The sequence below is a fragment of the Geotrypetes seraphini genome, chromosome 18 (assembly GCF_902459505.1).
Source record: "Geotrypetes seraphini chromosome 18, aGeoSer1.1, whole genome shotgun sequence".
Taxonomy (NCBI): Eukaryota; Metazoa; Chordata; class Amphibia; order Gymnophiona; family Dermophiidae; genus Geotrypetes; species Geotrypetes seraphini.
In genome coordinates this window covers 12,882,449-12,897,873 of record NC_047101.1, presented here as the reverse complement: position 1 = coordinate 12,897,873, position 15,425 = coordinate 12,882,449, and the positions used below count along the sequence as shown (strand labels likewise).

Sequence of the window (15,425 nt, the reverse complement as noted above, 5' to 3'; positions counted from 1 at the left end):
GAGACTGGGAAGAAGATCTTCAAGCGGCACCGGCACTTGTGGGCTGCGTGCCGGTGCCAAAGGGGGGGTGATATAAAGTTGGTCAGGCGGGGGTTCCTGTTCTCGCGGGGGGGGGGGGTGCCGATTCGAGCGGGGGGGGGCCTTTGCGAGCGGGGGGGGGTGAATTAAAGTTGGTCGGGCGGGGGGTGCCTGTTCTCACGGGGGGTGCCGGATCACGCGGGGGGGGGGGGGGGACTTTGCGAGCGGGGGCGGAGCAGCGCCCTGGCCTTGGGGGGAGTGGGAACATATCAAAGCGAGTTTCCATTATTTCCTATGGGGAAACTCGCTTTGATAAACGAGCATTTTGGATTACGAGCATGCTCCTGGAACGGATTATGCTCGTAATCCAAGGTACCACTGTATTACCTTTCTTACAAAAGTAGAATAAAGCAGTACATACAATAATAACTCTCTCCTAAAGTCACTTCATTGGCTCCCCATCCTTTTCCGAATACAATTCAAACTTTTCTTACTGACCTACAAATGCACTCACTCAGCTGCCCCTCACTATCTCTCTTCACTTATCTTCCCCTGTGTCGTTCCCCCCCCAACCTTGTGATCTCCAATCAGCTGGTAAGTCGCTCCTATCTGTTCCCTTCTTTTCACCTGCCAACTCCAGACTCCGTTCCTTCTACCTCGCTGCACCTAGGCTTGGAACAAGCTGCTCGAATCCCTACGGCGGGCTCCGTCTCTGGCAGTGTTGAAGGCCCAGTTAAAAGCCCACCTCTTCGAGAGTGCTCTCGACTCCCAATTCCTCTCACCTTGGGTTCTGCATCCCCAACCTATATGTCATGCCTGTCTGTCCAAGTTAGATTGTAAGCTCTTCCGAGCAGGGACCGTCTATAAATGCGAAAATGTACAGCGCTGAATACACCTTTCAGCGCTAAATAAGTAATAAGTAGTTGTAGAATCATAGTACAAATGATTACAATGGTCAGTTAGTCATATACTTGGGGGAGGTAGAAGGAGAGAATTAAACCAAGATACAGTAGGCAGACAACTGGGCACAATTAGGTATCAAACTGAAAAGCACCTTCTTTCTTCCATTGGGAAAAGGTCTTGATTCTGAGTGACAAGCTCTTATATTTTCAAAGATATTATAATGACAAATGATGAAGTTCAACGTGGAGAAATGCAAGGTAATGCATTTAGGCAGTAAAAATAAGGAATACGAGTACAGAATGTCAGGTGCAACTCTGGGAAAAAGTGAACAAGAAAAGGACCTGGGTGTACTGATAGATAGGACCTTGAAGCCATCGGCACAATGCGCGGCAGCGGCAAATAGAATGTTGGGCATGATAAAGAAAGGAATCTCGAGTAGATCGGAGAAAGTAATAATGCCGCTTTATAGGGCAATGGTCAGACCCCACTTGGAATACTGCGTCCAACATTGGTCTCCCTACCTAAAGAAGGATATAAAACTGCTGGAGAGGGTGCAGAGACGAGCAACCAAACTAGTGAAGGGTATGGAGAGACTGGAATACGAGGATAGACTTATAACACTAGGATTGTTCTCCCTAGAGAAAAGGAGACTGCGTGGGGATATGATCGAGACCTTCAAAATACTGAAAGGAATCGACAAAATAGAGCAGAGAAGATTATTTACATTGTCCAATTTGACACGGACAAGAGGATATGAAATGAAGCTAAGGGGGGGCAAGTTCAGGACTAATGTCAGGAAGTTCTGCTTCACACAGAGAGTGGTTGACACCTGGAATGCCCTCCCAGATGAGATTATTGCGGAATCGACCGTCCTAGGCTTCAAGAGCAAACTAGATGCATATCTCCTTAAGAGAGGCATGTAAGGATATGGTTGGCTATAAAATAATTTAGTGTGTTGGCTATAAAATAAGCCAGGTGTATACCTAGCAGGGCCTCCGCGTGTGCGGATCGCCGGACTTGATGGACCGAAGGTCTGATCCGGAGATGGCGCTTCTTATGTTCTTATGGAGGAAGATCTCTAAGCAGTATATGAAATCAGACAGGACACATTTGCCGCAAGGTGTACGACTTGTCGTACCCCTTTCTGAGAAGTCTGACGTTCAGGAGGAGTAAAAGTGAAAAAGTTAATTTAATTGCAACCTTAAACTTGACAGGTGTCCAGGGAATAGAACATTCTGTAAAGGAACCGGTCAGGGTAAAAATGTCAATGGAGAAGGACCGGACTGTTCTAAAATCGATATTTAGCACAATTAAACTCAAATGAGAACCTGCCACACATGATAATAAGGTTTAGCAAGTCAGTGGAAAAGCTCTCTTAAAAATGGTAAATTGAACATACAGAAAATGAACTTTCAGCAGATGGGGAGTTCTCAGAATTATTGAGGGCCATTATTGATTCTGGAAACACAGGGGAAAGCGGAGGGGGGGAGTTGAGATTTTTTTAAAGGACTTATACATTTACCAGTGATTTTTCTCCAATATTCAGCCTTTCTGCAGGTAGTATCAGGAAATAAATGTCTCTAATAGCCCTAGGGCCGTTTGTATAGGGTTGGGACGGAACTAGAATGAGAACTGTATTTTATCCATATAGGAAAGGCTGGTGTTTTATTTTAGGTCTGCCCAATAGCAGTCAAAAAGTAAAATGCGTAAGCTAAACATTTATGGAGAGTCATGGGCTATGTTCCCTGTAAGCAGAGCGTGTGAACATAGAAACATGATGGAAGATAAAGGCCAAATGGCCCATCCAGTCTGCCCAAGTCCGAACGCTTCACTTTTGTGCGTGTCTGTTTTTATGCTGTTATTATGGCGTCTTTTAAGGTCCAAATTAAGGCAGTGACTTCCAGCGTGTTTTTCAAAGCTGCGTTTATTGCGGAGGTTGCGTGATTATTTGCCAGATGATAACTTTCGCGCAGTTATCACGTCAATGATAACACCGCTAGGTTTGCCTAAATGTGTTCTGCGTGCACTGCAGATGGCACGCCTTAATCGTTCGTGCCTCAAAATTCGATCATGTTACGCCGATACTGCGTGCGCTTCGCTGGCTGCCTATTGGTATGCGGGTGGAATTTAAGGTTTTGTGTATGATGTTTAAGGTGCTTCAATACAATTGTCCATCAGTTGTTCTCTTTTTCAGTGGCATTGTACGACGAGTGAGGTGATTAAATTTGCAGACGATACAAAGTTATTCAGAGTAGTGAAGATGCGGGAGGACTGTAAAGGCCTGCAACGCGACATAAACACGCTCGAAAAATGGGCTGCGACAAGGCAAATGAGTTTTAACGTGGATAAGTGTAAAGTGATGCATGTCGGTAACAAAAATCTTATACACAAATACAGGATGTCCGGTGTGGTACTTGGAGAGACCCCCCATGAAAGAGACTTGGGAGTACTGGTCGACAAGTCGATGAAGCCATCCTGCTTAATATGTGGCAGCGGCAGCGAAAAGGGTGAGCAGAATGCTAGGAATGATTAAGGGGATCACGAACAGATCAGAGAGGGTTATCATGCTGCTGTACCGGGCCATGGTGCGCCCTCACCTGGAGTACTGCGTCCAGCACTGATCGCCGTACATGAAGAAGGACACGGTGCTACTCGAAAGGGTGCAGAGAAGAGCGACTAAAATGGTTAAGGGGCTGGAGGAGTTGCTGTACAGTGAGAGATTGGAGAAACTGGGCCTCTTCTCCCTTGGAAAGAGGAGACTGAGAGGGGACATGATCGAAACGTTCAAGATAATGAAGGGAATAGACTTAGTAGATAAAGACAGGTTGTTCACCCTCTCCAAGGTAGAGAGAACGAGAGGACACTCTATAAAATTAAAAGGGGATAGATTCCGTACAAACATAAGGAAGTTCTTCTTCACCCAGAGAGTGATAGAAAACTGGAACGCTCTTCTGGAGTCTGTTATGGGGAAAACACCCTTCAGGAATTCATCACAAAGTTAGACAAGTTCCTGCTGAGCCAGAATGTACGCAGGTAAGGCTAGTATCAGTTAAACCGACCTAAATAAATCCAGGAAAAGTTCCATCTGATAATGAAGGGAATAGACTTAGTAGATAAAAGACAGGTTGTTCACCCTCTCCAAGGTAGGGAGAACGAGAGGGCACTCTCTGAAGTTAAAAAGGGATAGATTCCGTACAAATGTAAGGAAGTTCTTCTTGACCCAGAGAGTGGTAGAAAACTGGAACGCTCTTCCGGAGGCTGTTATAGGGGAAAACACCCTCCAGGGATTCAAGACAAAGTTAGACAAGTTCCTGCTGAACCAGAACATATGCAGGTAAGGCTAGACTTAGTTAGGGCACTGGTCTTTGACCTAAGGGCCGCCGTGTTAGTGGACTGCTGGGCACGATGGACCACTGGTCTGACCCAGCAGCGGCAATTCTTACGTTCTTCAGATAATCTGACATTGGAAATTCTGCCATTGGCAGCTGAGAAGCTTACGGGCAACCGCAAAGCTATTTTGTCTGTTCAAGGAACGGCACTGTTGAATGCCCTATCTCCGTTGTTGCATCAATCGACTATGTTTTGGCAATTCAGAAAAGGGGTCAAAATTGTGTTTGTGCATTTTTTTTTTTTTTGGCACAAGCCATGCGATAGTTTGAGGATATGTAGTTCTTTTATCAAATTTATTTCAAGTTTATTTAAAATTTCTTATACCGCTTAATCAAACTTCTAGGCGGTGTACAATGAAAATACCATAAAATTAAATTAAAAATTAGTAATGCTAAACAATACCAGGATAAATTAGTACAACAAATGATGCCACATAACAGGCTTACTTCACACAAATGGGAAAATGGGCAAGAACTACAATCTTTGAAGAAAAGAACACAGAGAAAGGAAAAAGCAATAGATTGGGATAAAAATAGATGAGCATTGTTTTAGTCCTTAAAAGGACAGTTATTGCCCGAATGCATCCTGGAACAAGAAGGTTTTTAGCTTGGATTTAAATTGGTTTAGTGCGGACTCTACGCGTAAGTAATTGGGCAGCGAGTTCCAGGGAGAAGGTGCGATGACAGCTAAATTATTAGATCTCAACGTGTTGATTAACTTTAAAGATGGTATGGTAAGGAGATTCTGTGACATGGAACGGAGTGATTTAGATAGACTATAAAGGATTAGAAGTCTGTCAACGAGTTCTGGCTGGTTACTCGAATGGATTTTAAAGGTTAGAAGTAGGATTTTGTAGCCGATTCTAAGTTCAAGTGGGCTTTGAATAAAAGAGGCTCTTTTATGCATTTCACGGCAGTTAACAACCAGAGGTATGGGGGAAGGGAAGGGGGCATGTGTGTGGTGAGGGGAGGAGTAGGAAGAGGCAGGGGGGCGAGGAAGAAGGGTGCTGGCGCCCCCACCAACATGGCGCCCGGGGCGGACCGCTCCCCCACCCCACCCTTTCTAAGCCACTGGGCTCCTTTTGCTTAGGCTCTGTTGTGCTTATGCATTGATACAACTGTGTGTACAGACTGAGAAAGCTAGCAAATAAAAATTTAAATACAATACCTTCTTCCCCCAACTAAATCCACACATCTAGTTATCAACCCTTTATCCTGGCTACTGTCAAAGTAGATTGCCACTCACTCTCTCTCTTCACTTATTACATTACATTAGTGATTTCTATTCCGCCATTACCTTGCGGTTCAAGGCGGATTACATCCAAACTAAAACAAAATTACATTCAAAATTTGAAGGAATAGAATAAGCGATGACATAGAATTTTTAAGGTAATATATGTTGGGTAAAGAGTTACCAAAGGGAAGTGGAGGTCTTTAGGAGATAAGAATAGGGTGAAATTATGGGTTTTAGATAACGTTTGATAGATAAAAGCGTATTAGAGAGATCTAAGGGTAAATAGAGTGTTGGATATTGGGTTGGGATTGGTTGTGCTGGATAGGTTTTATGTGTTTTTTTGAAGAGTATGGTTTTAATGTCTCTCCAGAAGGCTTTGTAGTCTGTAGTCGAAGATAACAGAGTGGTGATTTGTCTGTCCAGTTTAGCTGCTTTGGTCTGTGCCCTTCTCCTCTGCCAATTCCAGACTTCGTCCCTTCTAATCATGCCTGAAACAAAATGCCCAAATCCCTCTGATGGGCTCTGCCTCTGGTAGGTGTTCAAGTCCAAGTTAAAAGCCCATCTCTTTGTGGTCTGTCTCTTCTCACCTTGGGTTCTGCATATGTCTGCCCAAGTTAGACTGTAAGCTTTTCCGAGCAGGACCGTCTATTAAATGTCAAAACATTCAGTGTTATATAATCTAATCTAATCCTTAGGTTTGTATACCGCATCATCTCCACGTTCGTAGAGCTCGACGCGGTTTACAGTAGGAGAAATAGAAAGGAACTAAAATAGAGGGTTAGAGGTAGAAGTGTGAAGAAAATTTACAGGACTTGGGATGCCAAGATATAGGAGTTTCCTTGATTCCTAAGTTGGAGGGAGACTTACATTTTTTGAGAAAAGCCAGGTTTTCAGATGTTTGCGGAAAACTTGGAGAGAGCTCAAGTTCCAAAGAGGGGAGGTAAAGTTGTTCCAGAGCTCAGTGATTTTGAAGTGGAGGGAGGTCCCTAGCTTTCCTGTGTGGGAAATGCCTTTTAGCGAGGGGAAGGATAGTTTTAATTTGTGGGAGGACATGGTGGTATTAGGGTTTGAGGAATTCCAAGAAAGAGGGATAAAGGGAGGGAGGATACCATATAGGATTTTGAAAGTTAAACAGGTGCATTTATAGTGGACCCTGGCGATTATCGGAAGCCAGTGGAGCTTGGCCAGGAGCGGGAAGACATGGTCAAATTTACTTTTAGCGAAGATGAGCTTGGCCGCGGCATTCTGAATCCATTGGAGTCTGTGGAGGTTTTTCATAGTTAGGCTTAAGTAGATAGAGTTGCAATAGTCCAATCTGGAGAGGATGATGGATTGGACAAGGAGGGTAAAATGTTTTTGATGGAAGCAGTGATAAATAGTAATAGTAGCAGTGTTATGCTTGAGGAAAATGTTTTCCATTAGTCTAGAATGCTTTCTACGCTTACTGCCAAATGGTTGACTTTTCTTAGGATCTAGAATAGTAATGAGCATTGTAATAAGGAACTAAACTCTATGTAAAAGCAGTAACTAATACTCCCATTTCAGAGAATGCAACGTTTCATTATGCACTTGCATTTTCACATAACTGAATAATTTTGGAGCGCTAAATGAGTTTAAAGCTCCACATTTCCACGTAGCATTGCTTTTCATCGTTCCCTTTTTCTTGCAGATTGCATTGCCCACCTTGTTCGTCGGGAAGGGGAAATTCTTTTTCAGGGGGCTTCAAAGGACAAGATGCATCCAAGCAAGAGGTTTTTTGTACCCTAGGAGTATGGACAGGTTCACCATTAGACAGTAGGAATTATCTAAACTCATTGCAAGGCTTGCTTTAAGGATGCCCGTGGCATATCTGCGTGGTTGTTCCTGAAGGGATCAATTTATCATCGCTGCATCTGAAACGGAGCTGTCTCAGAGAGCAATGCTAATATTTTATTTTGATTGTGCATGAATTTTAAAGCGAAGGCCCTGCAGTGTTCAGTTAGCATCGGGGAATTCCCCTCACCCTCTTGCCATGTGCACAGTATATTATTTTCCCCTTCACTACACAGGTTTTTGAATGGTTTGAGCAGAGGGAATTTGTGTTCTTGGAAACCCAGCTCCAAGTTTAGGCTGTATATCATTTCTGGTTAGGGCTACTGAAATACAAAAAAGAGAAAATGATTGCACATAAGACTCATTCATTTCACCTACTATCCCTTTCTTGCCCTAAGAGATTCTATCTGTTTGTCCTAGGCTTTCTTGAAATTTTCAACCTTATTTAAAATTTGATTTGATCGTGATCCAATGCCATTGACAAATATAAAATCAGGAAAGAGAAAAAAAAATCGCCGATTCCCAGTACTTTCTTCACCATGTTTTGCCTCTCCTTCAGGAAGAGGCCAGGACTCCACACCATGTTATTCGCGGTTTCGCCATATTCACGATGGTTTTTAATAGAAAACCGCGAATAACATCTGAAAAAGTTATTTGCGGTTTTTAGCTTGCTGGCGCCTCCCCCCAAATTACATCAGCTTGCATAGAGAAATCGCTGATTCCAAGCGTTTACAGAGAAAATCGCCGATTCCCGGCACTTTCTTCACCATGTTTTGCCTCTCCTTCAGGAACAGGCCAGGACTCCACACCATGTTATTCGCGGTTTCGCCATTTTCACGATGGTTTTTAATTGAAAACCGCGAATAACATCTGAAAAAGTTATTTGCGGTTTTTCTGTATTTGCGGTTCTGTTAATCCCCTATCACAGTAAATACAGAAGGAGAAGTATAAATGCCCCCCTCACCACTGGAAGAAAGCAATGCCCTTCTAATCTCCACACTTCTCAGTGTAACAGTACCGGCGGCAGGGCGAGAGGCGCCCGGGGCGGCGGTACCTCTCCCCTGTTCCTTCCCCGATCCCGCACGCGTGCCCCCTTCTCTTCCCCCGACCTCTAGTAGTTCGCCTCCGTGAGCAACTAGAACTTCAACGTGCTCCTTGCGACCCCATCGTCTTTCCCGTAGACATCAACTTCCTACGCGCGGCACCCAGGAGCGACGTCGGTAGGAGAGACGATGTGGCCGCGAGGAGCGCGTTTGAAATTTTGCTCGTGGCACTGAACTAGAGGTCCAGGGGAAGGGAAGGGGGAGTGGGGAGAGGCGGGGCAGAGAGGAGGAGGGGTGCCAGCCCTTCCCCCCCTAACTACACTATTGACAGTAATCATGATGATGGCTTCAGAGGCAGCTCTTTACAGAACAGATTGCCGGACAACAGACGTCTACAGATGTAGAACAAGCAAGATCCCCGCTGTAAATTATTCACGCTGCATGCTGTCATTCCAGATGCATTACAGTCCCCGGCAGCAGATGCTACCGGGATTGTTTTCAATTCTGTCATTATTAATTAGGGGCAATGTCCAAACATGGGGTCTGTGCAAAGGTAACCAAATTGGTTCTAATCTGTAAGCACGGTACATTAAAGCAACCAAGGTCATTTTGAGGGGGGGGAGAGAATAGATGCCTTTATTAACACTTTTCTCCCCTTCCCCTTTCTGCCACCATCACGATGTAATCGGTGCCATCCCAGCTCATATTCAAAGTGATTTAAATGGCCCGGAGAGGTTCCTGCCCGTTTAAATTGCTTGTCCGTGGCTAATCACAAATATTCAATGGCACTTAAAGAGTTAATAGTGCTGAATATTCACGGTGAGTGCCTGAGCTGAAGCTGGCTAACTTGTGAGCATTAGAACATAAGAACTTGGAGGATTCAGGAGAGTGGATTGCTAGACTGTGAACTGCGAAATCCACCAGGATAAGTGAGCCCCCACCGACAGTCTTCAGGTGCAGGGCGCCCCAACTTGACTCGGCCAAGTACTTGGCTCGACTGTATTTTTGTATTTTGTTTTTGAGGCTTGTGTGTGTGTGTTTTTTTTTTTGTATGACCGCGTTTTCACACACTGTTTTGTGTTTGTGCGCCCAGTGATATTTTTGCTCCGCAACCGAGAACCGCGCACGTTTTTCTCAAGTTTTGAGTTTTGTACTGTGGCGATTCCCGGTTGCATGAGGGGCCTATGATTGATGTGTCTCGGCCTATGTGGCTAAGGCTGGATATGCTCTGCCTGTGTTTCTGCGGCTCGTTTTCATTAAAGGGTTAGTATTACCAGTAGCCTTACCCAACACAGTGTGTAGAATTTTGTCAGAGATAAATATTTACTAGTGGTGGTATATGTTTCAAGTGTATTAGGTTTTTATATACCGCCTATCAAGGTTATCTAAGCGGTTTTACAATCAGGTACTCAAGCATTTTCTCTGTCTGTCCCGGTGGGCTCACAATCTATCTAACGTATCTGGGGCTTTGGAGGATTAAGTGACTTGCCCAAGGTCACAAGGAGCAGCGCAGGATTTGAACCCACAACCCCAGGGTGCTGAGGCTGTAGCTTCAACCACTGCACCACACACTCCTTGAAAAAAGTGTTCCAAGTGAAGAGAGCATAAGAACTGCCATACTGGGACAAAGATCCCAAGGGATCAGGTCCTACATGTTTTTATGTGGATTATCTGGTTAATTTTTAACTAAAGTCCATATCGGGAACATCAGCTCTCCACAGCATTTTTTTGTTGTTGCTCAGACATGACCTAGCATTGAATATCTGGTTATACAGCTAACGGTACATATCAAAATGCTGACTGCTGCTGGCATTTTGATATACTGCCTATATAAGACCTATGGGGGTAATCCTATACAGTGGCTACTAAGTGGAAGCATGTCAAAGACGCGTGCTTGGCATCAAGGTGCCCCTAACCCAGGGGTCTCAAAGTCCCTCCTCGAGGGCCGCAATCCAGTGGGGTTTTCAGGATTTCCTCAATGAATCTGCATGAGATCTATGTGCATGCACTGCTTTCAATGCCTATTCATTGGGGGAAATCCTGAAAAACCCGACTGGATTGCGGCCCTCAAGGAGGGACTTTGAGATCCCTGCCCTAACCTATTATTGAGTAATAGTGCAAAGCCGCTTTGGTGCACTCAAACTTAGGTATCACTGTTTGTACCTGCACCTAAGAGTGCCCTGCAGTCTACATATCTGACGCTACTTTATAAGATGCACGCCTTGCTAGGCAGAAAGCCCATGACAAATCCATACTCTGTCTTCTGGTACAGCCCATTTGCTGTTTCGCACCATGCAACAAGGGCCATACTCTACGTATGATGTCCCCAACATTGGCGCAGACGAGAATAGCACGGTGCAATTCTATAAAAGTTACATGCATCTTCTAGAATTGTGCTAAGCACTAGTGTGTCAAATTTAAACCAAGGAAAACCAGGCCTAAATACCTAAATAAGTTGAGCACGCATCGGGCATTTTGTACAACCGTGGGCATAAATTTTAGGAACCCCCCCCCCCCACGATCTGCCCATGCTCCTCCCCCTGGCCACACCCCCTTTCAGATTCACCCACTAGAATTGGCAAGCGACGCTTTATAGAATGCGCCTAACCAGGTTGTCCGCCTAACTTCTAATTTGTGTCAATTAGCCTCAATTATGAGTTGTTTGTCAATTATCGGTGGCAGTTAGGCTTGTTAAACAATTAAATTGTGCACCGACTGGCACACACAACATAAGGTGCCCTATACAGAATTTGGCGGGGGCTAATGTGCCAATTTTATAGAATTAATGCTTAGCACATTTGTGCATAAAAACCAATTTGTAATGCCATTCATGCGTCTACCATTACCTGATCTATAAATTAGCATGCACAATTGGCACCTATATCTAGGAGCTCTTTATAGAATCGCTCTGTGGCTTTAAAAATAGGAAAGTGCTCCGAAGCAGGTATAAATGCACTCTACCCATGTATTCATGTACTTTATAGTAGACTCCTCCTTCTGTATTTGCTGTGAATAGAGTATTAACAGACCCATGAATACAGAAAAACCGCGAGTAACTTTTTCATGTGCTATTAAAAACCTTTGTAAATATGGTGAAACTGCGAACAATATGGCGGGAGACCTGGCCTGTTCCTGAAGGAGAGGCAAAACACGGTGTAGAAAGTGCCGGGAATCGGCGATTTTCTCTGTAAACGCTTGGAATCAGCAATTTCTCTATGCAAGCTGATGTAATTTGGGGGGAGGCGCCAGCAAGCTAAAAACCGCAAATAACTCTTTCATATGTTATTTGCGGTTTTCTATTAAAAACCATCGTGAATATGGTGGAACCGCGAACAACATGGTGGGAGACCTGGCCTGTTCCTACAGGAGAGGCAAAACACGGCGAAGAAAGTGCCGGGAATCGGCAATTTTCTCTGTAAACGCTTGGAATCAGCGATTTCTCTAAGCAAGCTGATGTAATTTTTTTTGGGGGGGTGGAGGGGGGAGGAGCCAGCAAGCTAAAAACTGCGAATAATCGAAATCGCGAATGCTGAAACCGTGGATATGGAGGGAGAAGTGTATGCATGAATATGACAATTCATGCCCTGCTAGTAGCAAAATAATGTGCCTTAATGGTAGGCCACATTAATAAGTACACCCTAAAAATTAGGAGCATAAACTTAGGGGTTCAACTTTTCAGTATCTTAGAAATGCTATTTTGAAGCCACTTCATATTCGGTGGTATTTAGCCAGTCAGGAACTACTCCTGCCTGGCTAAATACCTCTAAGCCAGGGGTGTCAAAGTCCCTCCTCGAGGGCCACAATCCAGTCAGGTTTTCAGGATTTCCCCAATGAATATGCATGAGATCTATTAGCATGCAATGAAAGCAGTGCATGCAAACAGATCTCATGCATATTCATTGGGGGAAATCCTGAAAACCCAACTGGATTGCGACCCTCGAGGAGGGACTTTGACATCCCTGCTCTAAGCCAACTAACTGCTGATGTTCAGTAGGAAATAGGTGACTATTTCCCACTGATTATCCCAGTCAGCGGATTAGCTGGTGACCAGCTATGTCATGTGACATAGCCAATTCCTGCCAATATTCATCCGGTCACCGTCTAAGCTATCGTCCAGCTAGACCTGGCTAAAAAGCAGATCTATCTTTGGCCGCTATGCCTTAGCTGGCCAAGTCTTCGGTGGCCAACTGAACCTGGAAATTCAATGCCGGAGTCCGAATACGGCCCCAGCATTAAATATCTGGGAAGCCGCCGACCAACGGAGGTAGCCATGCTACTTCCCACGGTCCGATTATCAGGGCCCGTCTATGCGTCAACATATTAAGAAAGGTATTTTCTCACTGCCTTCTGCTGCTTCCGGACTCGTTGGCTTGATAACCCGATTTGCATCTTCGTGAAGCGCTCCAAACCAGTCTTTTAGTCTTGACGCAAGGTTCCTCAGTTCTTTGTCTGTGCAAATCACTACAATGAAAACAACAACAAAAATGAAAAATCCTGACATTTATTTAAATTTTATATACATCCTGCATACTAGACAGTTTACAAAATTAAAACATGCATAAAATCAATCCACAAAATATAAAAATAATTAAAATCTTCACTCTTAGTTAAATTCTTCAACGCTAAAATCAAACAGATGCATCCCAGAAATGCTTTAACACACAACTGGGCTTTTAGCTATTTCTTAAATTGCAATCGGTTTGAACATAATCGCGATTGCTCTACCAAAGCATTCAACAACTTGACAACAGCAAGTCAAAAACCCATTGCCCTAGTATCTGCATATCTCCCCTGCACTAGCGGGTCCAATAACCTTTGGTTTTCAGATCGCAAAGATCTATTTGGCTGATGAGAAATCACAACTTTGGCAAAAATACCACGGAATTTGACAATAAATAGTTTGATGAATCACAGAAATAACCTTACGTGCATTTCTTAATCAGTCCCAATAAGATGGTTATTTCTTCAATAGTACTCTAACTTGGAATCGTATATAGCTCATAAATACCTCTTATTCCATGTGTTGTAATATAGGATTCAACCACTGTTAATAGCTATACATTTCATAACTTTACTGAATCTTCGGAACTCAGAAACACCATTCATCGCTCAAATGTTTATCATAGCGATGAGCATGACATGTTGTCTCCTCACTGGCCCATTTTTTAAAATCCTAATCGGATTTCAATGTTTAAAATGCAATTTAAAAACTGCGCTTCAAATATTGAAATCCAATTAGGATAAAAAAAGTGGGCCATTGAGGAGACAACCGGGGAATCAAGACGGCTTTTCAAAACCCCGGCACTTTGTCCAGGTTTCGACAAGCTTCTGGCAACGAGCGACGTCGGGACGGCCTCGTGCGTGTGATGTCATTACGTCACACTGGCACGTGTGCAAATGCCATCCGTCACTCATTGCTCGTGTAGGTCGAGGGGGTGTGGCATGGGTGGGGCTGGGGGCAGACCTGGGGGTAATCCATGTACTGCACACATTCAATGCCACTGCTCGGATGGCTAACTGGCTAAGTCAGAATACATATAGGGATGGATCCAGTAAATGGCTTAATTGAGTACAATTGTGTACACTTCTGGAGGCCACACCTTCAAAACGACATAAAAAGGATGGAGTCGATCCAGAGCAGGGGTCTCAAAGTACCTCCTTGAGGGCCGCAATTCAGTTTGATTTTCAGGATTTCCCCAATGAATATGCATGAGATGTATGTTCATGCACTGCTTTCAATGCATATTCATTGGGGAAATCCTGAAAACCTGACAGGATTCCGGCCCTCGAGGACCGTAGTTGCCCATCCCTGACATAGACACTCAAATCTAAGGGTCTCAAAGTCCCCCCTCGGGGGCCGCAATCCAGTCGGGTTTTCAGGATTTCCCCAATTAATATGCATGAGATCTATGTTCATGCACTGCTTTCAATGCATGTTCATTGGGGAAATCCTGAAAACCCGACTGGATTGCGGCCCTCAAGGAGGGACTTTGAGATCCCTGGTCCAGAGGAAGGCTACGAAAATGGTATGTGGTCATCATAAGGCATATGGGGACAGACTTAAAGATCTCAATCTGTATACTTTGGAGGAAAGGCGGGAGATATGATAAGAGGTGTTTAAATACCTATGTGGTGTTAATGCGCACAAGTCAAGTCTCTTTCATTTGAAAGGAAGCTCTGAAATGAGAGGGCATAGGATGAAGTTAAGAGGTGATAGGCTCAGGAGTAATCTAAGGAAATACTTTTTTACAGAAAGGGTGGTAGATGCGTGGAACAGTCTCCCGGAAGAGGTGGTAGAGACAGAGACTGTGTCTGAATTCAAAAGGGCCTGGGATAGGCACATGGGATCTCTCAGAGAGAGAAAGAGATAATGGTTACTGCGGATGGGCAGACTGGATGGGCCATTTGGCCTTTATCTGCCATCATGTTTCTATGCCAAGCAGCAAAGGAGATTTACACTTTTCCCTCAGATAAGATAGAGGAGAAAGAAGGGAGGAGGCCCTTTATTCTCTTCCCCCCTCTCCCCTGGGGAAGGGCAATGAGACCTAGTTACCGCCACCTCCCTCAGTACTCCAGGCCACGGTCTCGTCTAAACCTGTTTCTTCAAGAGAGCGCTACCGTTCTGCCGACCTTCCTGAAAATGCAGCTTTACAAGTTGCAGAGTTTGTCACATTTTCCTCAAAATCATCTTTTATGCCATTTTTATGATCCAGTTCCACCCCTACCCCATTTCAGAGATTAACACCCAACAGCAGCTAAAATACCCAAGGGGAATAAAAGGAGACCCGAGCCTGTTAGAAACAATATCCTGATTTCCGCGTTCTCTTTTGTACTTGAATTGTCAGATTCAAAGCCAATGAAGACATCACTCTACATTTGAAATAACATCTTCAGCAACAGAAAACAACGCTTTACGCTTAAGAGTAACCCGCAGTAGGTGCTCAGTAGTTCATTCCACCTTTTAATATTCCTCCCACTACGGCTTATTAAAAACAGGTTTAGCACTTACTGTCTTCTGTTAAATTT

General features: G+C 44.3%; 1 protein-coding gene and 1 long non-coding RNA gene across 5 annotated transcripts in view; one reads left to right on the top strand and one right to left on the bottom strand.

The window, feature by feature from the left end:
• Positions 1–15,425, bottom strand: part of SPOCK1 (SPARC (osteonectin), cwcv and kazal like domains proteoglycan 1) — a 462,854-nt gene that overhangs the window by 26,750 nt on the left and 420,679 nt on the right. For 3 of the 4 annotated variants that reach the window (XM_033927310.1, XM_033927308.1, XM_033927307.1), the window contains exon 7: positions 12,741–12,860. In XM_033927310.1, the coding sequence (XP_033783201.1) occupies positions 12,741–12,860 (120 nt within the window). The remainder of the gene's footprint in view (positions 1–12,740; positions 12,861–15,425) is intronic. The other variant, XM_033927309.1, reaches the window with a different exon arrangement.
• LOC117351671 overlaps positions 1–15,425 on the top strand; it is a 235,442-nt gene that overhangs the window by 137,627 nt on the left and 82,390 nt on the right. The window lies entirely within an intron of this gene.